Source organism: Gallus gallus, chromosome 6, assembly GCF_016699485.2.
Source record: "Gallus gallus isolate bGalGal1 chromosome 6, bGalGal1.mat.broiler.GRCg7b, whole genome shotgun sequence".
Taxonomy (NCBI): domain Eukaryota; kingdom Metazoa; phylum Chordata; class Aves; order Galliformes; family Phasianidae; genus Gallus; species Gallus gallus.
In genome coordinates this window covers 9,817,525-9,845,259 of record NC_052537.1, presented here as the reverse complement: position 1 = coordinate 9,845,259, position 27,735 = coordinate 9,817,525, and the positions used below count along the sequence as shown (strand labels likewise).

The 27,735-nt window shown below is 42.9% G+C and overlaps 1 protein-coding gene across 7 annotated transcripts; it reads right to left on the bottom strand.

Moving 5' to 3' along the window:
- Positions 1-313: 313 nt before the first annotated feature.
- On the bottom strand, positions 314-22,710 carry SLC16A9 (solute carrier family 16 member 9). 7 transcript variants are annotated; one of them, XM_046942843.1, is made up of 9 exons: positions 22,265-22,710; positions 19,585-21,168; positions 15,239-15,298; positions 14,668-14,785; positions 13,769-13,997; positions 5,183-5,326; positions 4,198-4,293; positions 1,572-2,480; positions 314-1,266 (listed from the first exon to the last, which is right to left on the bottom strand). In XM_046942843.1, exons 5-9 carry the CDS (start codon positions 13,962-13,964, stop codon positions 1,088-1,090), a joined length of 1,524 nt encoding a protein of 507 aa, XP_046798799.1. In that variant the 5' UTR covers positions 13,965-13,997; positions 14,668-14,785; positions 15,239-15,298; positions 19,585-21,168; positions 22,265-22,710; the 3' UTR covers positions 314-1,087.
- Positions 22,711-27,735: the final 5,025 nt, after the last annotated feature.

Below are 27,735 nucleotides of genomic sequence, written 5' to 3'. Positions count from 1 at the left end.
TTATTGATCCCTTTTATTTGCTTCTCTTCTTGATACATCCATTCAGAAAATAACAGCAAAAATAAGATTGATGCCACTTTTTTTTTCTTTTTTCCAGTCAAATCCACTTCGTTGAAACCTCTCTGATTCATCACAAGCTCTCTTCAGCAGGCCCAACCAACTAAACTGCAGTTGTGCAACAAGAGATGCTCCTGGTACTGCCAGACTGCAGCAACTTGCTTAGAAACACTTGCCTGTGGGCTTCTGCAAACGTATCTCCAACTTCAATCTAAAGACTTTCAACTTGCATAAGCCAAGTCAGCATTTCTTTACATGGTTTCAAAAATCATGTTTATTCCTTGGTTTAAAAGATTTTGGTTCAACAGTATTATAAACAAACTTCACCAAAGTGCAATAATTATAAACATAGTCTTCAGTCGCAGTGGTAGTAAGAATCTTTACTTTCATCATAAAGTTCATTAATGCAACAGAAGGATGGTTTTGTTCTTCCTCCCTCATTGGCACTTCATTGTGAGTTGGAGAAACTTTAAAAAGTCAGAAAGTTAATCTGAACATGATGTTACAAGCACCTTGCCATAGCATTATATTCTCATAAGGCAAATTTTTGTTTCATAAAGTCTGATTGTGCAACTTGGAGACCCATAAAAGGTGACAGAAATGCAGGTCTTCTCCAGTAAGAAATAGGCCTTCATTTTTGCTTCAATGTCTTCAACCCTCCACACTCTCTATACCTTAAAAAAAAAAAAAAAACACCAAACAAACCAAAAAACAACAACAACAAAATAACAGTACAGCCAATAATACAGCACAATATATCCATTACAGGCTGAGAGGAAATTACAGTAGACAAAGGCAGAAAACACAGTGCACAGTAGACAAAATAAGACTGTTCTTAAAAAAGGAGAGGGGGGGGGAAGAAAAAGGATAAAAAAGGAAAAGAAAACTAAAAAAAGTTGAACATAAACCAGCAATAGAATTTTTCTAGTGGATAAGGATTTTTGGAATTCATAAATAAGTGAAAAATTACTAAAATCCTTTGCTATATAATATATAAAAAAGGCATAAAGTAGTGTTTTCCAGTTGTCACCTAGGCACTAGATGCAACTTTGTAGGAGTAAGTATTTGGAGGCAGTTTTGAGCTCCGATCGGTACAGGCATTCCAGCAGGGTAATGCTGCCAACAGCAGAAGAAATCCTCCCAGTAAAACACAGAAGCCACTGAAATAGAATGCAGTGTCATACTCCTGCGTCCAGTCATAAAACCAACCTGAGGGTGAAAATAAAAGAGAAGAGCATCAGTGAGGAGTTGAACAGAACACAGCACCGTAAGTCAAAGGAAAATCGTGGGGATAAAACAAAAGCTTAAATCTAATGCACACTATGACCACTTACACATGAAATGTGCTTTTAAGCAAAGCCAAAAACAGAACAAAATCTGGAGAAACAGGCTTTAATTTTTTTAAGATTTTTATATCATCTTTCTACTGTTATTAGGACAAAGTAGGACTACCCACACGCAAACGGGATTCTGATAATCTCATGTTAATTTTAAAATATCTAACTTGACCTTACCTACAATTGGTGGTCCGAGGCTGTTTCCAAGTCCAGCAAAGAACATCAGTATCCCATAAGCATGTGTCAGCTTCTCAATTCCCACAGTCTTTGTTGTTACATATGGAAAAATTGACCAGTTCCCAGTCAGAAAACCCAGAATCCCAGAAAGCACTGCTAATGTAAAGTAACTTCTGGCAAATGGAATCGCAAGCAAGGCTGCTCCCATCATTAGTAAGGTAAGTACATATAGATATAAGGTGTTAACCCACTTAAAATCTGCCAGTATTCCTAAAATAAGTTTGCCAATAGCAGTCATAATGCCTATAATGGAAACAAGAGGCATATGATAGTCTTCTTCATTGATGTTTGCGCTTCTTGCTATATCTTCCATGAGCAGAGAAGGAGGAAATCCACCAATATCAAAGAGCAAGATGGCAAAAAAGAGAGCTGAAAAAACTCTGTTCTTAAAAAGAACCACAGTTTCCTCCCAGTAGTTCAAATAGAGCTGCCATTTTCTTTTGGCTAGTTGCTTGCAGAAGTTTGTCTGTTCCACAACTTTCTTTTTATAAGTGTCTTTCTCATTTACATTTATTGAGCTTAATACATTCTTATTTAAAATGTTATCTTGTTTGTAGTCAGGCACGTTGTTTGCACATTTCTCATCAATGTAGCCCTTTTCAAGGATGCTTATATTTTCTTCAACAGTCTTTTCTTTTTCGTGGTAAACAAAGTATTGATCTGGGACTTTGTCTGTACATGCTTTTTCTGGTGAAGGGGAATCAGATGACTCCAATGGTCTCATTAGGCTGCCACATGCTAGTATATTTAGAGATAGTGCACCAACTATTAGCAGGCAACCATCCAGTCCGTATAGTTCAATAAGCTCTCTTTGCAATGCTGCATATATAAAGAGTCCAACACTTGAGCCTATAAAACAAGAATAACACAGCTGAGAACTTTGTTCACCAATAAAAACTTAACATTCCTGTGACAGCATATTTTGTAGTTGTTGAAATGCAGAAGTCATTTGTGCTCCTCTATTCTCAATCTAATGAACTTATGAATTATCTTCCCTGTTTAGGCCAGTTTCTTGATTGAATATGCACAAAATGTTTTTCAAAACACTGGAGAACTTATGATGATTAACACCAGCAGACACTTACAGAAACAAGTAGAATCCATACAGTATCTGATGAAAAACGTAATATCCTTTTGCCGTGCACATATGTACACATATCCCTTTAGGTACCATGTTCAGTAACACTTTAAATCAGTTCTGTTAGAATTTCACACAAGATCACTTTCTCCTTTCCCCTCACTGCTGCCCCCTGCCTCCTCTAAGGCAGGAAGAGACCGGTGGTTCACCAAGAGCCTTTCTACAAACAGCAGGTGACTGTCTGGTGTTCAAAGAGTGTAGCTTAGAGTCTACAGGTAAATTTACTCCGAAGGCACTTCTGAAGCCCTACAGGTCCAAACATGCATTTGAGAAATCTGACTACTCAGAAGAAAATATCTAAGGGTAAGTAATTACAATGAGCACAAGCATTTCATGCAATCCTACCAATGTAAAGTATACACTCTTGGCTAAAGCGAGCATAGATGCATTGTATAATCAATGGATATACACTCACAAATACAGAGCACTGATTTTTCAAGTCAATTTAAAGACAAACTTTAAAATGATTTTCCAAAGAATCTCTAGGTTTTATAAAAGTGATCCATACACTTCAGTGTATGAACTAACTAACCCTCAATAAAATCAAGCCCCATAGCCAACTGCCTGCAAAGCCAATAAAAGCCACTACCGATTTTTCCAGGAGACAATGCAGTAGTGGTTCCCCTTTAATACACCAGTGTAGGTCAACCGTATATAGCTTACAATACTAACAGTACTGACCAGGCCCCTCTTAACTAACCACTGCTTGAGAAAAAGGATCAAAGGAAAGGCTCAATACAACACAGAAAGGCAGGTGTGGAACAGTACACTTCTTTAACTATTTCTACTTGGTTCATTAAGTTAGTTTCTCTTGGTACAAAGTACAACAACACACAACCTAAGGACTGAGAAAGGCTGCTCAGCAGCCTTCAAAGAATTTCCCTTCTATTATCAGAGGTTCATTCTTCTAAGATCCCTTTCACATGCATGGATAACAGTTGGGAAGAGCTTTTGTAATCTTTCAGACATTCGTCTTCCTTTTATACTGAAAAGGGAAAACAAAAAACCTAAGCCCAAACTTCAAGTCTAGTTTTTAGGAAACTAGATGTGAGATTATGTTAATCCAGCATTTGTATTTTGCATCTCCATTCTCTTTTATCCATCAACTTGTGTAAGTACGAAGAGAGAGAAGAGAGCTCTGTAGAAAGTTTCCCCTGGTATTACTCATGGCACAGAGCCCAAGCTACTCATAATCTACTTTCATTTTGGTGAATCTCCTTTTCTCATCTATATGGATAATCCACACCATACAACTGCAGATGTAGTGACTAATTCACCTGAAGCTGGCTGTTACATGTCCATTGCTACTGATGCTTTGACTTCAGGAAGTAACTGAGAAAAATAAAATGCTCTGTTTTTCTACTGCCAGAATAATGTTAGTTGTGTTAGCACTGAAAAATTAGAGAGAATGACAATTAAAAACCATACCTGTTGAAATCAGACCAAGGGCAAGGCCTCTGCGTTTGTCAAAATACTGGCAAGTGATGGTAACCGTTGCATTATACAATAGGCCACATCCAAGCCCTGCAAAGAATAAGGCAGACAATGTACTCAGGGAAATGAACGCCTGTTTATTCCCCACATGATGCAGTGGTGTACCCCAGACCCAGAGATACCTTTAAATCTGGCTCAGCACCCATCACGCTGTCAGCGGCATTAGGCTGCCTGCACTGTCCAAACCTTCTCTCCCTACAGCCGGTCCCAGTTCCCAAATCTGTGTAAAGCTGGCTCAGTTTGAGCAGTTCACCAGCTCACATTTTATGCTATGTGGAAGCAGTTAAATGGCTGGCCTGGGCCAACAGTACAGCTTTGTCTGCATGGCACTGTACCATAGCCAGGACACCCTGCTGGGTCCTGACAGCCAGTAAGGCATCTAGATTCTTGACACAGTTAATTGGCAATTTGATAACCACCCACAGCAGCCCTCCGCAGCAAAAAGACAGCCACCCCCCCGCCAGGAGAACAGCACTTTCATGCCTTTAGTGGAGTACCTTAGGTTCAACCCAGTTATGTGGAGAACAACATCGCTCCTTAATGATCTCTAATTTACTAAGCTAGAATGAGTACATGACAAAATTCCTGAAGGGATTTTATTCTTTTAAGATTAGTGCTTCCTGCTTACAGAAGACCTGCTTGAATATACCCCTCCCTCAGGATAGATGAGTCTTTCCAGCTCTAGTAATTGTGTTAACAGAGAACAAACTGCTTTTAAATCCTGAAGAACATATGCATTGCCTTTGCCTTTCACTACGTGGTAACGGGCTGCCTGTGTGACCCACCCCAAAGTAAGGTACTCCGTGCTAACTCAAGTCCCAGACTATAGCTGCCTCTGTGAATTGGTTTCTTCTTTCAGATTACTACACCAAGACTTAATAAGCTCTAAGTCTCTATACGAAAGGGAGCTGCTTCTTACCAACAACAATCCCATATGAAAGATAGAGAAAGTATATGTTAGGCGCAAAACTGCTCATCATGAGGCCACCAGCCACCATAAAGCCACTGAAGATCGCTACTGGCCTTGCTCCAAAGGATGACACACAAATGCTGCACACAGGGCCTAGGTGAAAAGCAGAAAAAACAGTCTTGTGAATAGCAGTAACAGGAAGAAATACAAAAATCTCAGTCAATGGAAATGTTCCTTGTGATAATAAATATATAAATACACTAAAAAACAATTGATTCTTTAAGAGTAGGTTATAAAAACATGAAAGATCAAGCTTGCAAGAATTCTGCTCAAGGAACACAGAATTATACAAGGGCAGGCAGGCAGGGAGAGAGCAGAACATAATTTGAAAGTAGGGTGATACATACATTCTAGACTATAACGCTGTGACTACAAACCTAAGGACTTGTATGAAGGTTCTGAAAAAGAGTCTCCATCTGTATGTACCAAAAAATTTAGACCCTCAGCCAGGCTTTAGCCAAGCAGACATTTATTTTTTTTTAATAGAAACAAAAAACAGTGTTTCAGAACAGAGTATCAGTAGTCATCTCGATATAAGATGAAAGGTATAAAACTGAAATGGAAAACATCTGATCATAATCACAGCAGCAATGTCATCTGGTGCCTGGAGGAAACATCTGCTGATGCAGCAGATAAAGGCCTGATTTTCAAGGGAATACCTGCCAGTCAGTATTTTACTAAATAACTGCTCATTGCCTATCTTGGCTATTATTGTAAAATTGTGAAAAGTAGAAGTAATTTATCGAGAATGTCCAGAGCAATGTTCATGAAGTTTGGAAGAGCTTTCTCTTTCTCTTTGCTCCCTAATATTTCCTGGTTTGTTGGTTTTTCAAAACAAGAAGAAAGTACAGGCAACAGCTATACTCTGCCTCTACCGAATCAGTTCTTCCCTCACAGTAGTTGTAGAACAATCACTTAATTTTCTGTTGTGTGGCCTTTTGGCATGCAAGCTCAGTGTCCTGCATAAATAAGAAACCAGCATGGGACTCGGCTCACAAAAAAACAAATTATCTTCTGAAACCCCCCAGTTCCAAACATTCATAGACGTATCTCAGACCCACAATCCTAAATTTGTCAGCCACAAAATTAGAAGTTTGATATACATTCAAATGACATTATTTAAAGAACACAACAAAACAAAAACCCCTCACCATCTTTGCATCACGTTCATGTTGATACAAAAGCAATTCACAGTCAATAGAAACTGCGAAAGCAGTAATTTCAGAGTCTGCTATTTCTCAGGTCAGTTCTCCGACTCACACAGAACTACAATTCCAGGCAGATGGGAGCTGAGCCGAGACATGACATAAGGTGAACAACAACACTTGGAGCTGATGACGGTGCTTGCCTAGGTTTACAGACAGGAGCTAGCAGCTGGGAATGCAGACAAGGTGTTTGCGTGGTTACCAGCCATGGGACAAGGAGTTCTGGCAGGCAGGAGCACAGATTCGTTAGCAGGTGAAACAGACCTCAGATGGAAAGCAGGTCAGAACTTCTGCCCTGTGTGAGAGCTGTTTGTTTTGGGAACTTAAAGAGAACACAGTTTGAACTGAGGCTCAACTAGGCAAAGAGTCAGAGTAAAGAAGAAAGGAGAAAATCTTCTGGAGAAGTTGGGTTTATGTGCACTCTGGAAACAATAAAAAATAAAGATAGAAGCACTTGCTGCTTCTCAAGAACCAGCACACTGTGGGAACGAAAGCCGGCCAGAATAACTCAGGCAGAGCAACTTGCCAAGAAGAAAAGCTGGGAGTATTAGATGGATGCTGATTCCTAGAATTACTTACAAGAACTGGCAAATTAAGATTGGCATGTTTCTTAAAACTGCAGGGTTTATAAGAAATAAAGGATTTAATCTGCATTACATTAAAAGAAAAAACAACACTTCTACACCAAAAGAATGATAGGCAGTGATAACATAATTCAATTTAGCAGAGGAATTTACGCGCTTTCTATTCTTTATTTCTTACCCACCGCCCTGCTGAAACAAACAGTATTTCCCTTATGCATTCTCTCTATGTTGTGACGTATTCTTCTTTCAGAAGCTCTCTGCCCAGCCTGCAGTGCTGATATGGATTGCACTGGTTGCTAGCAAAGGATTCAAAGTAAAATGGGACCTTCTGGAACCTAGGCAGTGGAAAGGAGGGGGGGGAGAGAACTGAGGAACACATCTGCATACTGTGACAAGGGCACTCCTCTCTGGAACATCATCAGAAGCACCTCTGACAGAGTCCAAGGAGATGTTCTTCCATCTTCTCCCCATTACAAAAAATAATCCCAAAAGAGAATAGAACGTACAAAGAGATCTTTCTGCTCTGACATGGAAAACAACCTGCGCAAAACTAAATAACTCGTTCCAGTAAGTTCAGAATTAATATGTCGTCTCACACAGCAAGAGATTTGGCATCTCAGCAATGACTCTGTTTATAAGAAGGAGCACCAGAATAACTATTAAAACAGTTATAGATCTCCAGATCCATCTGAAGAAGAAAAACAGATCCATCTTCCCCTCCACAACAGGCCTTACTTTCTCACACCCATTATTATACTGCTAGAAAATAAGTCACAAAAGAAAACCCCCATGAGAGCAAGCATCTTTGTTTCATTTTCCTGCCTCTCCACAGTTCTTACCTCTGTTTCCCAAAGAGCTTGCACTTTTTTCAATAGGCAAAGTGTGTTTGGTTATTACCATGGCATTTGCACAGGAGTTTACTGTACACAAACATGTCATTCTCTACAAGTAATTCAAGCACAATGGGTTCAAAGCAGTTAAATCTAGTCAAACGTCCAACTTTCCCAGAGTGGGACTGAGACTTGCTCTGTGAACTCCTGCCCTGTGGATTTTGTTCAAAGTGGATGCTTGCATTCTCAAGAATGTAAGAGTCAATGTACAATCACACAGCAAACAGCTCTACAAGCAGTGTAAAGGTTTTTATCTAGTCAAATGTTTCAGAAAGATCCTTCTACTGATAATACATTTCCCACCCTAATGTGAACAACAGAAAATAGAATCCCAGTGGCCGTCCTCAATAGGAAGCACAGATAACGTTTTGTAGGCCAGGATTTTCTTCAGTTTGCTAAGCAACTCCAGGGGTTAGAACTAGTATTGGAATAATGCTTTAAGATATGGCTCACAATATACCTCTCTTACAAATAAAACCTCAGAGCTTTTTTTTTTTTCCTTCCAAGTAAATTCCATCAGGAAGAAACCAGCCCACTTTATCAGAATGGCAGCTAACTCTAGGAAGAAAACTGAGTTGCTCTGAAAGTTGCTCTGTTCTAAAGCAGCACTGGGACTGCCAGTGCTGTTCTGCACACAACTTATCGATGATCTGCTGCCTGGTAATCATTCTATATGCAGGAGAGTGGTCCAGATGCTCCCTAGAAAAAAAAAAATGAAAGAAGCAGCAGAAGAGACAGGCTCTCTCTTGATGGAAAATGATCAAAGGGAGAGAACTGAAAAGAATCAAGCATACCTTGATATTTTCATTAGGATTTTCTAAATACATAAAAGATTTTACCCTCATTGAGACCTGAATGTGACAGTGATTCCTTCATGAGATATGAAAACAAGCCATCTGCTGCTAACACAAGATCTTCACAACTGCCGTGATCTTCCGACCTCTGTAGACACTCTCTTTCCAAACAGATGCTTCCGTCTGCAATTTCACTACAGAGCTGTTTTCTTTTATGGCAGCAGGAGCTAACACTCTCTTCCTCAGCGTTCTCACACAGAGCGAAAAAAATACTGCAAACAAATATGCTCGTCCTCCATCCTCTCATATCTACAGTCCTCCCTCCCCCACTTCACAGCTACTAAACAAACAATGCTGGACAACAGTTCTTCTTCTTATCACCTGCATTAATCTGACCCACACTACCTGTTGGTATTCAGGTAAACTGGGGGTTCTGCTTTCAAAAATGTTCTGTGAATTAACTGCTTTTAGCCTACCTTTGCTAGGTGTGGAGAAAGTAGACTTGGATGTTGGTGGCTCTGTGTCTCTTCCAATCCCACTTGTTCTTCTATAGCTGCTGAGTGTAAATAGCTTTCCCTGAAAGCAGGGAGTGCTTTATGGCCTGCCTAGAAGGACCAGACTAAAGGCTTTACTTGAAAGTGGCTGGGCGTGGCTCTGGGCAGCCTGGTCTAGTGGTTGGTGACCCTGCACACACAGCAGGGGGGGTTGAAATTAGATGATCATTGTGGTCCTTTTCAACCCAAGCAATTCTATCTGTACTAGCTCGTTGAAACAGTAGAGTAACTACTGGACATAACACAAGAATATATTTTTTGCGTATTACAAGCATTGCTTGTTGAAAACAAACACAACATCCTCCCAGTGTTTGTGTAAGAATGTAGACCAGAAAAAGCAATCCTTCTCCAACTCAAAGAAGATCACTTCCTTTTGAAAAAATTACTAAATGGACTGAGCTTCTCTTTGGAGGAATCTGGGGACCCTCTCCACTCCTTCCATGTTCTATACAGCTTCCATAGCCTTGGGTGGGAGCTACCCACGTGCAAGGCTTTTGTCCAAAAGTCTGTAGATGGTCTTAGAGTTATACAAATATTGCTTGACAATACAAAATTCATGGGTTTTTTTAGACGTTTAACACAAAATACCTCAGGCCAGCAGAAACACTCCATTAATTTATCAAGACATGCTTTTCAAGAAAATCTTCCCTTTGTTCTTAATCCATTAATAAAGGGGAGTGGGAACAGGAGACATATTGCTGGCCTACCATAAACAGCTATGGTGCCAATTACGGGTGCCAAGGTCTTTGTCTGTTTTGCTTTTAACAAGTATAACATGGATCTAATTTAATTTCAGGCTCCAAATGGATGTAAAATTAAGAACACTTGGTGCAGGAGAAACAATCTTCAAGAACATTATACATATCTTCCTCTGGCCTGCTTTACCAAGCACAACATAAGCGCTTTTAATTTCTTCCTACACAAGCCCTACCTCATTCCTGGAGCCATCTCCCACATCTCTGATAGCCTATCAGTGTTACGATATGCTGTAGACATTGTAGACACATGTTGTAGACCATTGACCTGATGCATTCTCTCTCTTTTTTACGCACACTTCTTTCAATACACAGTAACATCACTTCACAGAAAGTTCTAACTTGAGTCATCCCGCAAGGAAGCAATAGGTCAGGTCTCTGCCCCACTTCTTTTTCCAACTGATGAGCTCTTCAGTTCAGGGCTGGACACTGGCCTTAGCCATACAGCCTGTACTCCAAGGGGACAGAAACTGAACACCAGGGTACCAGGGAATGTGTCTCAATAAACAAGGTGCTGTACTAGGTTTCTATGTCTTGGTCTAAGTTTAGCTCTCACACAAGCAGAGTAAACACTGTAGAAAGGATACCAACAAAGCAAACGTAACAGTACTCAGCAGCATCTACTACTTTAAAAAATGTTTTAAACTACATTTACAGACGGGACAGAAACTTTTTTCACTGCCAGCTGTCTTTCATATAAGGACATATTCCTGTCTTCAGTTAAATTACAGTATCAAGATAGCAAACTCACTAGATATTCCTCCCACTGTCACAGAAGTTATCTAATGTGTTTTTCAGTGCTGTTAATGAGAAAGAATAGGAAAACAGAACACTGGTATCAATGACAAAAAGAGACTGAATAAAAGTATACAGGCTTAAAAGAAAAAAATAATTACACTGCAGTCTCCAAACACAAACCACACTTATTCTGGACACTTCAAATATACCATTTTTAAAGATAAACTTGTTAATCAGCTGAAAGTTAAAACTAAGCAAACTCTATGATAAGATTACATACTTTCAGGGAAGCGATTAACTACTGAGAAAAGTTACAAGAGATGGAGAATGCACTGAACAAACACTTTCTGATAATTTAGAAAGAAATCTATTAGCCTGATCATCTATTTAACATAGGCTATGACACACAGTGGTCCTGTACATCTGGCCTGTAATACTAGAACCTGCAGCAGCAGAATTGATAACAGAAACAAGTTCACTTTTTCTGTATTCATGAAAAGGTTCTAACACAGCAGTCTGTTATACCACTGCTTTTGCACTAAAACCACATGTGACTGGGTCTTTTCTGCTATGAACTCTGCAGGAAAAACACTTTCTGTAAGAGACTGCATGTTCCACAAGCAAGAATGAAAATGCTCCTTGTACCAATCTAGAAAGCTAATCTACTGAAGCCCTTGGAATTTTAACATGATAAGAGATCGAGACATTCCTATAAATAAGAAAGGATCAAATAACAGTATCTTTTTATGGGCTTTTTTGTAGCAGTTCCTGCTCTTAAATGAGCTGATCTTTAACAAAAACACATTTAGAGAATTACACTCTTTAAGGTCACTTTTTACGCAACATGAAGGCATTCTGATGAGCTTTACAGTCACTGACACCAATGCATCCTTCTTACACTGCAAGGAAAGAAGAACAGATCTCCCACAGAGAGCAACAGAAGATATGATGGGTGCACAGACCCCATCATATTATTTTAGTCCTTGCTAAACCTCCTTCATAAAGCCCTTATTTGCAATAAAGAACTTTTATTATCAGAGCCAGAAGTTACTCCCTTAAGACATAAAATTTCATATAAAAGAACAGTAGGATTTTTCCCTTATTTCCTGCTATGAGCACCAAATCAACTAGACAACATCATCGTTACTGCGTCTATATTAGTCCCACAGGGAAACTTTTAAATCGAAACATTTAAAGGGTACTGGGGGAATTTTCCAGAAGTACAGTAGAATACCAGCATGTCACAGAATTGTAAACTGTCAAAAGCATTCTAGTTTTCAGTAGAGGTTAGGATACTCACAGTGCCCTCCAATACGTTTACACCAAGTAGAGTTACCATTAAGGTCAGATCCCAGTCAAGACAGCAGGATCTTCCATTTAATGTAGAGCAAGGAACATAACTTTTGTTTTCAGTCAACTCTGGTAACTTCAATGCTAGTAAAATATTTCTCTGTACTTTTCTTTGAGCTAAAATTATAAATTACCATTAAGCTTCCAAATCCCAAACTGAAAGAATAAAATCATACTGACAGACTGTCAAATTTTCAAGCAGTTCAATCATTTCATACCAAAGCAATTTATAACAACACCTTTTTCCTGCACCATTCAGTCACAGAAGTTTCTGTTTGCCTAAAAGCACATTACTGACCACCGATCACAGAGGCAAGGCAGAGTGAACTAAGAACGCTGGAAATTAGCATGGTGTTGCCATATGAAGAAAGGGTCAGAGACTCTCATTAGAGGAGTGAGCCAAAGGCTTCTGGTCTCCAGAGAAGTTTTTCCTCACTCCTTCTCTTGCAATCCCCTTTTGCCTAGTTTTCCTTCAGTAACTATCTTGTCTAACCTTATTTTCTCCCACTTCATTCTCTCACTCAAGTTTATTTAGGCTTTAATGCTTCATAATAAGAGTTAACGCCCTTAAAACAGAAAAATAAAAATCTATAACAGAAGAGCAGACTCTATCATACACCCTGAGACTGAATATAGTTGTGTGGAAATCCACTTGCCTTCGTCTATTTCTGCTCTGCCTAGTGATATAAATCCCTAACACAAATGCAACAAGAGTATTTGGCCATTTAGAGTTGCATAAAGCAGAGGCTTTTGTTCAGTTCTGTATCACGATTTGAATGTCAGCTCTCTTTTCAGGAGAGATTTCCTCAGAATCCTGAACTAGATTTCAGCCATTAAATTACTTGAATGCTTTTGCCCATAGCAGTATTTCTGCTGATGGGCCATTTTTGTCTAGTTTCAGCAGAAGGGTAATAGCTCCCTTGACAAATCTTTGAAAAGCAGAAGCTAGTGATGTTACCAGTAGAGTACCCATGGCTCAGCATTAAAACAACAATAGCAAAATGGACCTATGGACTTTCATAGTAGTGCTTAATTTTCACAAAACCCCACTCTTCCTCTTCAAGACAACATCTTCCTAAAAAGTTTCCAGTGAAATTATTTTATTTAATGCCACTTTCATCCACGGCTTTCCAACCTTCAAGAGCTGTTTTTTTTCACCTCAGACAACAAGCAAGAGAGCCCAAATCTACTTTACTTGGTGAATTTACTTCTAGAGATGAAAAACAAGTAACTGGTTTATTAACTGACCTTTTCTTCCTGAAGCACTTGAGACATTTCAGACTAGCAGTTTGCCCTGATTTTAAAGATACTAATGCAAATGTTAGCTAAAGCCCTATTAAATTAAAAAAAAAAAAAGTCCCATCAACAAAATTACTATTCAGCTTTTCAAGTATAGTCTGATATTTCTAGATTATTCAAATACAGTTATTTTGAATTCTATGGTTAATTTTTTTTTTCTATTTTACCATTGTTCTGGTTTATTTAAAGTGGAACTATAAATGCGGTGTTCTTACTTATCTTGACCTGAAACAAAAATACACTATCCTTCATGCTCTTACATCATTTATAGCTGTGTTTAATATAATTCCAAAAGCACACAGAGATGAAAGCATCTGCTAGAAAGGAAATGTTTCCGTTTAAGATAGATACTGCATCTACACTTACTGGCAAGCAATCCGATTCCATTTGCTAGCGATCCAACCCAAGCAGTCTTGCCTTTCCCTTCTCCAAAAGCATCCAGCCATTCTAAATACAAGACTCCCACCGCCAGCGGTGATCCGTAACACAAGAACTGAGTAAAGAAGGAAACGATGACAATCACCCAGCCCCAGCCACCATCGGGTGGTTTCCGATACACCATCTTGTCAGATGACCATAGATGGACACGTAGACCCTGTGCAAACAAACAACAACAAAAAGAGACAGAACAGAGTATTAGAAATTAGGCTTGGTGATATAACTGAGCTGTAGAAGTGAGATACTGCCAACCAAACTTCAAGAAATGTAATAAAAAGCAGCATATAGGCAATGAAGATGAGTTGCCATTTGGTATCGCTAACCCTTCATCATCATATACTGTTCCTGTGGTACAGCGCAAGTCATATATTAGTATGTCACACATCCGTCAGCACTGCATTGCAGACATGGATCACATTTCATTTTCCGAATGTTACGGAGGCTTTGTGAAGACCTCAGGCACCAATACATGGTGCAGTGCAGCAAGAGAAACACTTGGCCACTAGCAGTTATGCCCTTGGTTATCCTAAGCAAGTACAGAGGCCCAAAAGCGAAGAAAGACTACAATTATAAAGTAACTCCAATGAATTATTTAGGACTGAAGAGAATTCACAAGCATAAAGATATTAGTTCAAGGCATGGCAAGATCCATCATCTGTGCAGCTCAGCTTTAAATAACTAACCGCCCTCACCTTCTTAGGACTAGTTTCTGAAGGTAGAGAGTGGTGCCTCTAACTTGTAGCAAAGGATTTATAAGTTTCCAGGCTAAATTGCTTTGGAGTTTGGATGACTCCAATGATACGTGAGTTCCCGTGCATGCAACTAACCTGCCCTCCCTCTCTTTAGGGAGCAATCTGCTGAACTGATGATCACAAAACCCATGTTCTGTTCCTGGCTCTCTCACTAACCAGATGTGTGATTCTCAACCATTTTATTTTCTTTACCCTGTAAGACAGACAGATAAGATCTTACTCTGTTTCCTTCAGGACATTTTCACACCACAGCTTAAGCATTAAGAGTGCTGCAGTAACCTCTCTATGGGAGACCCCGGAGGGGGGGCAAAACAACAAAATAAGCAGGTCTTGTAGTCTGCTTGTGAAGAGGTGTCAGTTCTTGAACATTTTTGCAGTGAAAAAGGGAAAAAAAAATGACTGCTTTATGAAAGCAATGATCTAAATGAGTAGACAGTAACAGAAGTCCCATTCAAGCTGCCCATACTCTTCATGATCAGTTCTTAAGGATTCGTGTGGAAAACTCAGGAAAAAAGAAAAAAGCAAAAACAAAACTGCAGTATGAAATTGCAAAGAATAAATACTACGCAGCGAGACACAAAAAGAGATGGTTCTACCTAATTCGAAGACACCATACTTAAATGTTACATTAGGGATAGATACTTACAGATGACAACACACAAGTCCTTCAGCCCCCTACAAATGTAGCTTCACGTGGCAACTCTACCTGCAGAAAAAGAGCAGCAAAGCAAGTTTTCAGCCCAAGTATCACCGCAACAGTGGAAACAGTATCTTTACAGAGGAACTTTGGAAGAATTCAAGCTATGGAGTTACCTCAGTGGAGATAAACCGATCCCCCTCCCCAATTAATCAACAGCTGACAGCAGCCTTGAGCACCAGATAACAATAACATGACCTACTAACAGAAAATAAGCTTTGACATTCAAAGTCTTTGGGAAAAGATTTATGGTTTTAACATAGTAACAGTCCTTCATGATATAGCATTTCCAGTTACAATCATCGTGAAGTTTTCTTTCAGTTCCAAATCTAAATTCTGATTTACTCCTTCAAATGTCTGGCAACTGTCCCTTGATCATATTGGATGCCAGGGTGAGAGATGTCTGAAATCATAGGATGCCATAAGGTATCAACACACTAAGAAGCTGCTTATAGGTATCTTCCAACAACACTAACCCTTATTTACACTACATGTATACAGTCATAAGAAGACTGGGCATATACACGTCTTCTTGCACTAAGTATCACTTGGTTTGCTTTGTCCCTGAATGGAGTAAGAATGGTGGAAATCAGTAACAGCTTCAAGAGAAGACAGTTCCACTGGGGGAAAAAAATAATAATAATAAATGAATAAATCACATTGTAGATTTTGAAAGCTCACCAAAATATAGATATATACAGTGTATAATCCCAACTCTTATATCTTCAAAGTCTCTAGAAAACAAATACACGCTAGCTATTATGCTCACACTAAAACTTTGCCAAGACACAACTCTAAACTCAGTTCTGCTATTCTTTAATATGATGGGGAGGGAGGGAGGGCAGGTGATGAAAAGTTTTCACAGCCTTAGGTCTTAGTCTTTTCTAATAGAAAGATGAAAAGAAATTTGGACCAGCTCCTCATCTGCCTCCAGTCTGCATGGCTTTATCACCTTTAACAGAGTTCTGTCAAGTCAGGGCAGCAAAAGAGCTGACCTTTGACATCCCATAAGCCTCCTATTTTGCACAGCAGTTTTCTTTCACATCTTTTAGCAAAAACGACAGATTTTAGACAGCAAAAATATCTATTTTCTAAACACTTCAGGCCATTTACAGTCTGCAACTGTCAAGCACAAAGTGAAAATCACCATCACTTCCCCCACAGAAATCAGCCTCAAAGTGAAAAAAAAAAAGGATCTACCAAATCCCACAGATTGCTTTTACCAGTGACCGTGACCTGTCTTTTCTTTCCCCCTCTTGCAGGTCCCTTTAGGGACATTGCTGTGTGCCTATTCTGTACAACAAGGCATATTCTCTTACTTCCCTCAAGGCACAAAGTTCTCCTGTGGAGAGGGTGTTAGCTAAGAACCGTGTACAAAGAGCCTGCCCCCTGGAGCTTTCTGCTACAGTACATGGTTAATGGTACCACAGTAAACCAAGCTGTTATGATCAGGGACATCAAGGTACCTTTTATTGGTATGTTATTTAATACTTCCCTACAAATGGCAAGTTGGAATACAAAATTATTTAGCACAGCCCTGCTGAAAAGGCCTTGGGGTACTGGAGGATGGCAAGCTGGACATGAGCCAGCAAGGTGCCCTTGCAGCCCAGAAAGCCAACCGCATTTTGGGCTGCATCCAAAGCAGTGTGGCCAGCAGGGTGTGGGAGGTGATCCTCTACTCCATGTTGGTGAGACCTCAGTTGGAGCACTGCATCCAGATGTGGAGTCCTCAGTACAGGAGAGACACAGACCTGTTGGAGCATGTCCAGAGGAGGGACACAAACACGATCCAAGGGATGGAAGACCTCCACTACAAGGACAGGCTGAGACAGCTGGGGCTGTGCAGCCTGGAGAAGAGAAGGCTCCAGGGAGAAATGATTTAGGTACCTTCCAGTACCTAAAGGGGGGATGTAATGAAGAAGGGGACAGACTCTTTGGCAGGGTTTGTTGTGACAGAACAATGGAAATGGTTTCAAACTAAAAGAGTGGAGATTTGGATTGGATATAAGGAATCAGTTTTTTACAATAAGGGTGATGAGGTGCTGGAACAAGCTGCCCAGAGCCCTGGAGACATTCAACCTGAGCAACCTGATCTAGCTGTGGATGTCCCTGTTCACTGCAGAGGAGTTGGATTAGATGACCTTTAAAGGTCACTTTCAACTCAAACGATCCTATGATAAAAATTCAGTAGGGTGGCCAAGAGCTGACAGTAGGAGTTAAAGCGTTGTTACTCCCAGCACTGCCTAGATGGGCATTCAATGTGCGCATCTGTCTGGGAGGGATGCAATGTGCCTCCCACTGTTTTCTGTCTCTGGGCAGGAGGAGGACACAGACTGTACTACATCATCAAAAATAAAGAAACAGACGCTTGGACAGAAGAGAGGTTAATGGACTATGAGCAGCTGTCAACACCAGAATTTAGGTGGGAACCATTCTGCAAATCTTACTGTTCAGAAGAACTGAGGATGTTGTTTTGGACTGCAGGAAACTTAGTCACTTCAAAACGACAGAAATGGAGAAATAAAGCAAAAAAAAAAAAAAAAAAAGAATTCAACAGTAACTGGAAGCGTGGTTAGAAAAAGCTTTTCAATGAGTTGTACTCACAAAGAACAAGAATCAGAGGAAGAGAGCTGTTTGATGAAGGCCTTTAACAATAGCAAGAAAAGAAAAATAAACCCTACAGAACAAACTGAACAGAGGCAGTTAAAACGTAGGATAGTGGTGTTACGCTGAAACTGCATTATACACATACTCTGTATAGCTGGCTTCCTCACAACACCAAACTCTCTTTGTAGAAATGTTAAAACCCAGCTTAAAGATGACAGATAAGCACGGACACGCAAGAACACAAGTTGATTTCAACAGTACGGCCGCAATTGAAACTCTGACCCTCAGCACAGAAACTTGTATCAATCTGTGGCAAAGGGAATCTTGAGAAAAACAGTAGCAAAAGGATCGCTTTCAGTTCGTTGTTTGTGCATCTGGAAGCTCGTTAAGCACGCTGCTTTCCGTGAGCAGCATATGGCTGCAAGGAAGGCTGAGGTCAGCAGATTAACAGCTCTTCCAGCCTGGCAACGCACTGGTACGAATGGAGACAGAAGCAGGCAGAATGATAGCATCCCTCATTTTAAAGCGGATTCGATTTCAGGTAGATTTGTGGGGCTTTTTTTTCAGTCGCAGATGCTACGGCAAGTACAGGCACTGCATTAAACACACGGAAAAAGGCTTGTCTGTACTTTGACGGTGTCAGACTTTAACTGATGTTTGAACTATTAGTAGCCCCCCCACACGTTAATACTTGTCTTTAAGTACTTCCACCCTGAATACGCATGGGTCCCTCTCAGTTCTCAGCATTCAGGTATACATATCTATCATACCCCGCTTTCCCTTTGGCAGCTCACACGGGAGGCTCCTCAACATAAACGTTTCCTTCCATTTCTGCCCAAAAGCAGCACCACGGGGCTCAAAACAAAACACCGGAACAAAACTTCCTGACAACGTGATAACGTTTTTCCCATTGCACTCAGTAAGCTCACACAAAGCAGCGTCCGTCAGGGCAGCACTCGGCCCAGCCGGCTTTGTACAGATCCGTCAGCTCAGCGCAACCAGTCCTACCTGTTCTCAGCCCCCACCGCCCCAGAGGACACGGAACCCCCCCCCCCCCCCTCTGCAGTACAACCGGCTGTCAGAGAGCAGACAGAGGTAAAGCCAGCGCTGCCGCAAGCCGCCAGCCAGCCAGCTAGCCAGCCTCACAGGGAAGATGAGCGCGCCTCGCCGTACGCATCGCTACCTGCGAGGGCTGCCGTGGCGCCCGCTCCCTCGCCAGCCCGCGTCCCTCGGCCGCCTCTGCGGGACGGACGCGCTTTTATGGCCCCGGCTCGCCTGGCCCCTTCCCACGCCCCCGGGCCAGCCCGCTCGCCGGGCCGAGGGCCAAGTTACTCGCGGTGCCTTCCGCCCGGGCCCGCACAGCGGGCGAGGAGCGACGAGAGGGCATCCTCGGCGCGTTCCTCTCAGCGGCGCCCAACGTTACGCGAGCAGGGAGAGGGGCGCACGCCCTCCCGAGGCTCCGAGGGCGCTCCGCGACAGGGCACCTGCCGCAGACACCGCCGGGTACACACAGTGGGGGCCGCCGGGCGCCGGCACGCCGACGGGCACCCGCGGAGGAGTGAAGAGCCGTCTCTCGCTGAGCGCCGCGGGGAGCCCCGCGTTGCCCCGTTCCAGCGGCGTGCGACGCCGGACACCCCGCGCGAGGCCCCCCCGCCCCCGCCCGGCTCCCCGCCGCAGCCCCGCCTTACCCCGGCCAGGCGGCGCCTCCGCTCGGGGACCCCCGGCCCGGCCCGTCTCAGGCCCCCGGCGCCGTCCTCGGTTACCTGCGCGGCGGGGGCAGGGGGCAGGAGCCGCCCCCGGGAGAGCCGGGGCAGCCCCGCATCCCCAGCGCGGCGGGGCGGGGCGCGGCCGCGGACGGTGCCAGCCCGAACCGGTTGTAACTTGGCGGGGGGAGGAGCCGCCGGGGGCCGCCGCCGCCGCCGCCTCCTCCCGCGGCCCCGGAGCGGGGTGGGGGGTAGGTTGTCCGGCCGCAGACCCCGAGCGACCCCTTCGGGCGAGCGCCCCTCTCGCCTCCGCCGCGGCCCCGGCTCTCCTCCGCGTTCCGGGCGGCCCCCGGCCCCGCCGCCTCCTCCCTCCAGGGAGAGGCGGACCCCGGCCCGGCGGGCGGCAGCCGCGAGCTGCAAGTCTCACTGCCTCCCCCCTTTTAGTGACGCGTCTGTGGCGAAGCCCCGCAGGCACCACCGCTGCTTCTCTCGCTTTTAACGCGCCTGGGTGCACACGGCAGCATCCCCGCGGCAGAAGGAGATCGCGGCCGCGGCGTTGGGTGACCGCAGGCGCTGCCTTGCGGCATCACGGCCTGCCCCGAGCTGCCCCCGTCCGGCGTGCTGCGGCTTTAAACCCACGGTCTGAGACACCCGCTGCAGAAGCTGCCCGAGACCTCAAACTGCGCGTCCCGTGTGACTGCCGTGCCGTGCCGTGCCGTGCCGTGCCGCTGCCCCGCCAGGCCGGCTCTAGCGCCCGCACCCGCATCAGCTGCAGCTGGGCATACAAACAGTCCCACGGACGAATGGCTGCTGACATTCTGAAGCAATTTAAAACGTTCACAGCCCCTGCAGCAGTGACAGGCATGGCAGAACTCCTCTGTGGTATTGGCAGTCCAGACTGACTCCCCCATGCATTATTTGTAAAGGTCCATGAACTTCAGCAGCCTTCTAAGGTGCCTAAATCTACCTCAGAGCGTTCAAGAAAATAAGGAAACACTGCCAGAAGGAGTGACAGGTGTATGATATGAACTCCAGCCTCATTCCTGAGACAGCACTGTAGGCTGTGTTTGTTCTGTTTGTGTACTTCACACCAGAAGGAGCAGCCAAGTGGGGAAACAGGAACAAAAAACATCCCACAACACAAGAAGAATAGGAACCATCAGGGCTCTAGAAAACTGGGCATGGGAGGAAACGATGTGGGGTTTAACCTAAAGAGAAGGCAGAGCAGAATGACACATAACATTCTTCCAGAAAATAAAACAAGTCACTGCAAAGAAAAAGGAACAAACTGTTATGCTAGCCGTAACCAAGAGGTCAGTGGGCCTTGGCTCCATCAGAGGATTTTGCATTACATGCTGGGAGAAGTAAGGCTGGTGCGGTACTGGCAGAGATTTCCCTGGGAGAGTGTGGCATTTCACAAACACACGCACTGGGTTGACTAAGCGAGAAGTGACTGAAGACAGCTGCCCAGCCAGCACGGTCTCCATTTACTTCAGTCATTCCTTGGGCTCCATGACAGCTGAGGTGGAAAGGCCACTTGAAATTGTGCTGTAGCCACACGAGGAGCAGCTGGAAAATAACCGTCCTGAAATGACCATTCAAGTCGTGCTGTTTCCCATACGTAATAGAAACCTAACAACTATGGTAGAACTCATTTTTTCCATACAAGCGTACAGATGCCCCAGTTCCCATTACAGCACTTGACAGAAGTGTTTTGCTTTTTGGATTTTGCAGGAGCTTAGAAAACAATGCTGCAGGCTAAAATTAAACACAAAACATTTCACTCTGCCAAAATTGGTCATAAGCATCAGAAAAAAAAAGGGTGAGGAAGAATATTTGTGTATTCTCAAGTAGACCTGCAGAGAAGAAGCTAAAAGTTAGTTGTGGCTTATCTATACAGGAACATTCAAAAGAGTTGTGCAGCAGTCACAGCATACATTAAAATAACCTGGCTCTTTCTGCAGAGGAAGTGGTCCAAGGCATATGCAAACCAACCTCAGATCACAGGCAGCTTTGGACCTAAATGAGAAACCTCACCTGAGAAATAAAACGCACTTTAAGTGAGTGCATATTGATCCTTGCTGCTTTACCTTAACTTCTTTGGATGCCCTCCTGTCAAGAAGTCCTCTGCTTTACATTTAACTCTGTTTTACATATGAACAAGCCAGTCAAGTTCGTATCATAATGTTGAGAGAGCAGCCTTGCTGGTAAGAAACAGACACATGAAAATAATCCATAGAAGCCAAAGGCAAAAGGAAGGAGTCCCTCCTCCACAACTGCTTCATCCTTGGTTTTGCAACAAGCAGTGCAGCTCCCTCCAATTCCAGGTTTTTGCTCACAGCCTACAGTGTTTCGGGAGCTGCCATTTGGCTTAGTTCTCAAGCCAGAGATTAATCTTATTTCTTCACATCAGAAACCCTTCCTAAAGGGCCTTCAAAGGCAAGCGAATTGTAACAGTGCCACAGCTGCATCTTTCATAACTACGCTTTTGTCCCATACATCACCAGAAGAATTCTCAATCTTCTACTCCAAAATAGAAAACAAAGGGAAGCACAAATAACGCCTATAGCAGCCCTCCCCAGCCTCTAGGGTTTAGGAATCCAAAGGGCAAAGATAATCGTGAAATATGGCCAGACATGAGACCAACACTTAGTTAAAAAATTACCTTATTTTGGTCCAGCATGATCTCAGGATGTGTAATTCTAGGTCACCCGCAGCTGTATGGGTGTACAGATAGATGATCTGCTCTGCAGGTGGTCCAGCAGTGGCATCTCCTGAGGGCGTAGAGAAGTTTAGAGTGCATCCATACAGCCCCCTAGGAGGAATACTTGTCAGGCACTGAATGCAGCTGGTGAGCTGAATAACCCAAAGGAATTACTTCCCCAGTTTCAAGTGGTGGCTTTTCTTTGTTGTTGTTGTTTTATTATCAGAAGGTACATGATCTGCTATGGAGGAAAACCTCAAAGCACAGAACTATTCTACATAATAGATCTACTACTGTCCTGTAACCTGTGGTCCAGACTGGGAAGCACCCTTTTGTACACTTGCAGTCTTTACGAGATCTGTGTAGGAGCAAAGCTCCTGGAACGACAGATTCAAACTAATATGTCCAAAGTTCGTCATCTGCTTGGGCGTTTTAACTTACTTGTAGAAAATGTTCATTAATGATTGAAGGGAAAAAAAGGTGAGGAAAGCAATCGGTAGTTTAATTTACGTGGGTGTATTAAACATCTGTGTAGTCACAGAGTCTAAAGGACAGTCATATGTTATAATTTAACCCTTCATGTGAGAGGCAGAAAAAACAAAGCCGTTGGACCACGTTAAGCAGGATTATTACACCTTTAGGATTTGTGTGAAAGGGAGCAAGATGGCTTAAACTGCAAAGAACTCCGATTTCCCCTCAGATGGGTACCGCAATACCCCCTAGTGCCATCGGGGCTGTGCTGATGAGGAACTCAGAGTACAGTGCAAAGATCCAGGTCCAGCAGCAGAACCACCTCATCTGCCCGTCTTGCCAACATGCGCCGCAACGCACCCACGCTGTGGCCTTCTGAAAGGTCCTGTAAGATGGACCAGACCTGAAGCAGGTGATCAGGCACGTCACCAGGCTAACCGCTGTCTGATAGACAGCGCACTTCCAAATGCTGGGTAATAAAGTTTCCTAAGTTAGTCTTCAAAAATGCACGTGCCAGATAAATGCCATTTTCGAACATGCAAAACCTGTAACAAAACAATAGGTCATAGTCATTTAGTTTGAAAAATACCACCTATGATCTCCTTTGTTGCTTTTGCATCATTATATGAGTTTTTTTTTAAGGTTCTCACACTAATCATATAAGTGATAAGGCCATGGAAAGATTAGAGGAAAGTGTTGCCTGAAAAAAAAAACAATTTTATCTTGTTTCTCATTTAAATACTTCTGCTATGCAATGCATTCAACTACTGTAGTCACAAGGACTGTCTTCTGAAGATTTCACAACTACATTTGCTTAGTAAGTTTTTCGTAATAGACTAGGGAACTATGACAACTTTTCCATAGTGGAATTTTACTAATTCACCCTATGTATATTCATTCTCTATGCTGATAAATGAACTATTTGGGATCCTGAATTCATTATATTTTATGTATTAGAACATCAAGAAAAAAATCACAGTAACTTAAGGCATTTAAAAAAATTATCTTTCAACTAAAATGCAACAGTATACATGAAATGATAACTGCTGGCAGCATGAAGAACATTTGCTAGTGGTGTAAAATGGAAATAAAATGGCAGTGCTACATCTTCGGGCAAAGAAATGTTAGTTCAATTTCTCAGAGCATTCACTTTTACTGAACACAAAGGACATATTTGTCCAGAGGAGGCCACTAAGGTGATCAGAGGGCTGGAAGACCTCTCCTATGAGGAAAGGTTGAGGGAGCTGGGCTTGTTTAGCTTGGAGAAGAGAAGGCTCCCGGGAGACCTCATTGCGGCCTTCCAGTACTTGAAGGGAGTGTATAAACAGGAGGGGGAACGGCTGTTTACGAGGGTTGACAGTGATAGGACAAGGGGGAATGGCCTTAAACTGAGACAGGGGAGGTTTAGGTTAGATATTAGGAGGAAGTTTTTCACTCAGAGGGTGGTGACACACTGGAACAGGTTGCCTGAGGAGGCTGTGGATGCCCCATCCCTGGAGGCACTCAAGGCCAGGATGGATGTGGCTCTGGGCAGCCTGGTCTGGAGGTTGGTGACCCTGCACATAGCAGGGGGTTGAAACTTAATGATCATTGTGATCCTTTTCAACCCAGGCCATTCTATGGTTCTATGATTTATTATGGCATAAGTCTCTCATGACCTCTGTGTTAGCCATAAATTCACTGAGATCAATGCCAGTATACACCACAGGTGTACAGAGATTTTCTGATGTTCAACCACCTTCTCTTACAGCGCTCATCTCATGAAACATCCCTCACAGCAAAACAGAACCTAAGTAAGACCAGGATAGCTCAGAATTGTCTTAGGGAAAAGATTCCATGTCCTTTATAAATTGAAAAAGGACTTCTGATGGGAGAAAGGCAAAGATCACAGCCATTCCATTTGGGAACAGGTCTCATATATACAAGTACGGTTACGTGACAGACCCAGATGTCAATGAAAATATCTCTATGTTAAAAAAAAAAAAAGAAAAAAAAAAGAAAATCAAAATATACAAATAATCAACCCACCTTCATATAAAATAGCATTCACAAGGAAATAAAACATATTTCCCACTTCTAAACATTGCAACTCTTCCTGAGCTGTTGTACATATATGAATAGGACACATGAATAGTTCACTTACCTATAGGAAGGTGGACTGGCTTACACGACATCTACTTTTTTGTTTTCCATCACAAATACCAGACCTCTTGTCATCCACTGCTGAAAGTAAAAACGCGTTATACAGAAAATAAAAGAGAACCAGGTCTTTACTATTTCTGAAAAGCAGCATTGACTTTACAAAGCAAGTACCAGAACATCCCCTCTAGTGCCATGCTACAAATCCAGGGCTGACTGCTGCAATAATCAGAGCCATGACAGAGGGCACGATGAGGTGGCAAAAATGTACTAGAGAAGGTCCTTTAAGAAAACAATGACACCTTTGTTACACAGAACTATCTCCAGCATCTGCCTGTCAAGTACATGACATGGAGAGGGACGTTACCAACCACATCACATGCCTGATGATTTCCCAGTGGGACTCAGTGTACAATCTGTGTCAACTGATGGCTCTAGAAACACTCAGGTTCTCTCCAGGGGGTAGCTGTTAGTCATTGTTAAGACTATTTAGAATCTTAGAATGGCTAGGTTTCGAAGACACCTCAAAAGATCATCCAGTTCCGAGCCCCTGCCATGGGCAGGTTGCCAACCAGCAGATGAGGCTGCCCAGGACCCCATCCAACCTGGCCTTGAATGCCTGCAGGGATGGGGCATCCACAGCTTCTCTGGGCAACCTGTGCCAGTGCGTCATCACCCTCTGAGTAAAGAATTTCTTCCTAACATCTAACCCAAATTTTCCCTCTCACAGTTTAAAGTAATTTTCCCTTGTCCTATCACTATCAGACCATATAAAAAGTCAGCCTTCCTCCTGATTATAAGCTCTGTTCAAGGACTGGAAGGCCACAGTGAGGTCTCCCTGGAGCCTTCTCTTCTCCAAGCTAAACAAGCCCAAATCCCTCAAACTTTACTCCTAAGAGAGGTGCTTCAGCCCGAGCATCTTTGTGGCCCTCCTCTCGACCCACTCCAACAGCTCTACAGCTTTCTTTTGCTGGGGGCCTCAGGCCTAGATGTAGTACTCCAGATGCAGCCTCACGAAGGCAGAGTAGAGGGGGACAGTCATCTCCCTTACTCTGCTGGCCACCCTTCTTTTGATGCAGTCTCTGTCAGAACAGTCCAAGGAGATGACTTCGCCTCCAGAGCAGAAATAGTGACCATTTCAGCATACTACAAAGGAAGTATTGTTGTTAAGGTAGTCATAAGCCATGGCACGAATACTGGAGACAACCCCTCAGAAATAGTGTTTACTTATTCCTTAATGAAAATTCATCTACTTGCCACTACCACATGCTGAAATGTAATGGCATCCATCGATCAGGGCAGGAAGGAGCACAATGTATTTGTCTCTCTGCAGACTACACACACTCTTTTCACCTTGCTAGAGTATTAAGTTTATTAAGTTGTTAGCTTTTCCATCATTCAGTTAACTACATTAAAATACTGAGGAAGGCATTTATATTCTGTCAATAAAATTGAGAGGTTAATAGGAGCAGTATGAAACAGCTAGTGACCTAAATTCATTTCAATGCAATCTCATTACTTCAACGTTGTCAATTCTTTTTTTCCTGCCAGTTAAGTTATAGCCTTATTTCCTATATTGCTCTTAGCCTCATCTTGCGTTGTCACAGGCTGTGGCAGAGATTTCAAATTACACCGCATTTTTGTAGTCATGCTTACCGTTTGTCACGTAGCACGTTCTAAAGCAAGTCACACTTTATCTCTACAGACCTGTGATGTGTCCCCAAAGGTCTGTGTTTTTTAATTTTGTATTGCCAACACAAACTCAGTGGAAGGATGAAAAGGAAGGGAGGATTCCACAATGGAGGAGGTTTATTTTAAGCCTACGTTAAGCTGCCACCAGGCTTGTCTAAATATATATTTGTCTACAGTAAACACGCTTAGTCTGCATTTAGTGCGGACATGCGGAGTTTCTCAGGAACAGCAAGGAGGCTTTGCATCCACACCCAGGCCCGAGATAACTCTCAGTCATGACTGATGTCCAGTGAAAGTTTGTAAGCATGTTTTTGTATGCAGGGAGGAACAATAACCAAGAAAAGCTTACCTCTACTATTGGCCTTACGCCTTTGTCATCCGAGCTTTGGGAAGCTCCATGAAGGCTCTCATGATGAGTAGCATGCTCACCAAGGGTCTCTCAGCTCTCAGGACCAGTTCTTCAAGGTTTTGCATTGAGTGCAAAGGACAGGTAAGTGGGGTCCATGCAGACACGTTCCTTGAGCTTCTGCAGTGGCTTGCATGCGCCCAGGCAGGAGGCAGCTTGTGCCGGACATGTGTGGGTCCTACCTCTGCCCAGTCAGAAATCCTGCCACCTCTGCCTGGGGTTCCTGCTAACTCCTGCCTCCTGTCCTCCACTTGCAAATACTTGCTTTAGCTCTGGCTTGCTAATCCTTGTATTCAGCTAAGTATTCAACTATACTGAAATCATCTATATCAAGTACCAGCAAGCTAGCCACGTCTGTGAGGAGCTTGGACAATTTATAATTGATAAATTAGCTTAATAGTTATTTGCTCTGACAACTATGATGTAAACATAACTGGTTCCACCACAGTACTCTGATACTCTCTCCAAGTTTGCATTAACTGTACAGCAGTCACTGGGAGGAGAACTGTAAACCTCTTTGTGTTTCCTTGATCAGAGCCAATCATTGTATTCATAGAACAACTTCCTCAGTAGAAAAGGTACAAATGTGAGCAAGCGTTCTTACATTGAAACAGCCTGGAGACTCCTTTGTACTCTCTGCAAACCAGACATAAATGTGTAAATATATTTATGATAAACTTCATTTGACTTTTCAGCTTTGCTACCAGACTACTCGATCGGGACT

Coding starts and splice junctions, on each gene's coding strand:
- SLC16A9 (XM_046942843.1), bottom strand. CDS start 13,964: ATGGTGTATCGGAAACCACCCGATGGTGGCTGGGGCTGGGTGATTGTC. Junction 4,294..5,182: donor TTCATATGGGATTGTTGTTG/GTAAGAAGCAGC, acceptor TATTCTTTGCAG/GGCTTGGATGTGGCCTATTG. Junction 2,481..4,197: donor CCTTGGTCTGATTTCAACAG/GTATGGTTTTTA, acceptor CTTGTTTTATAG/GCTCAAGTGTTGGACTCTTT.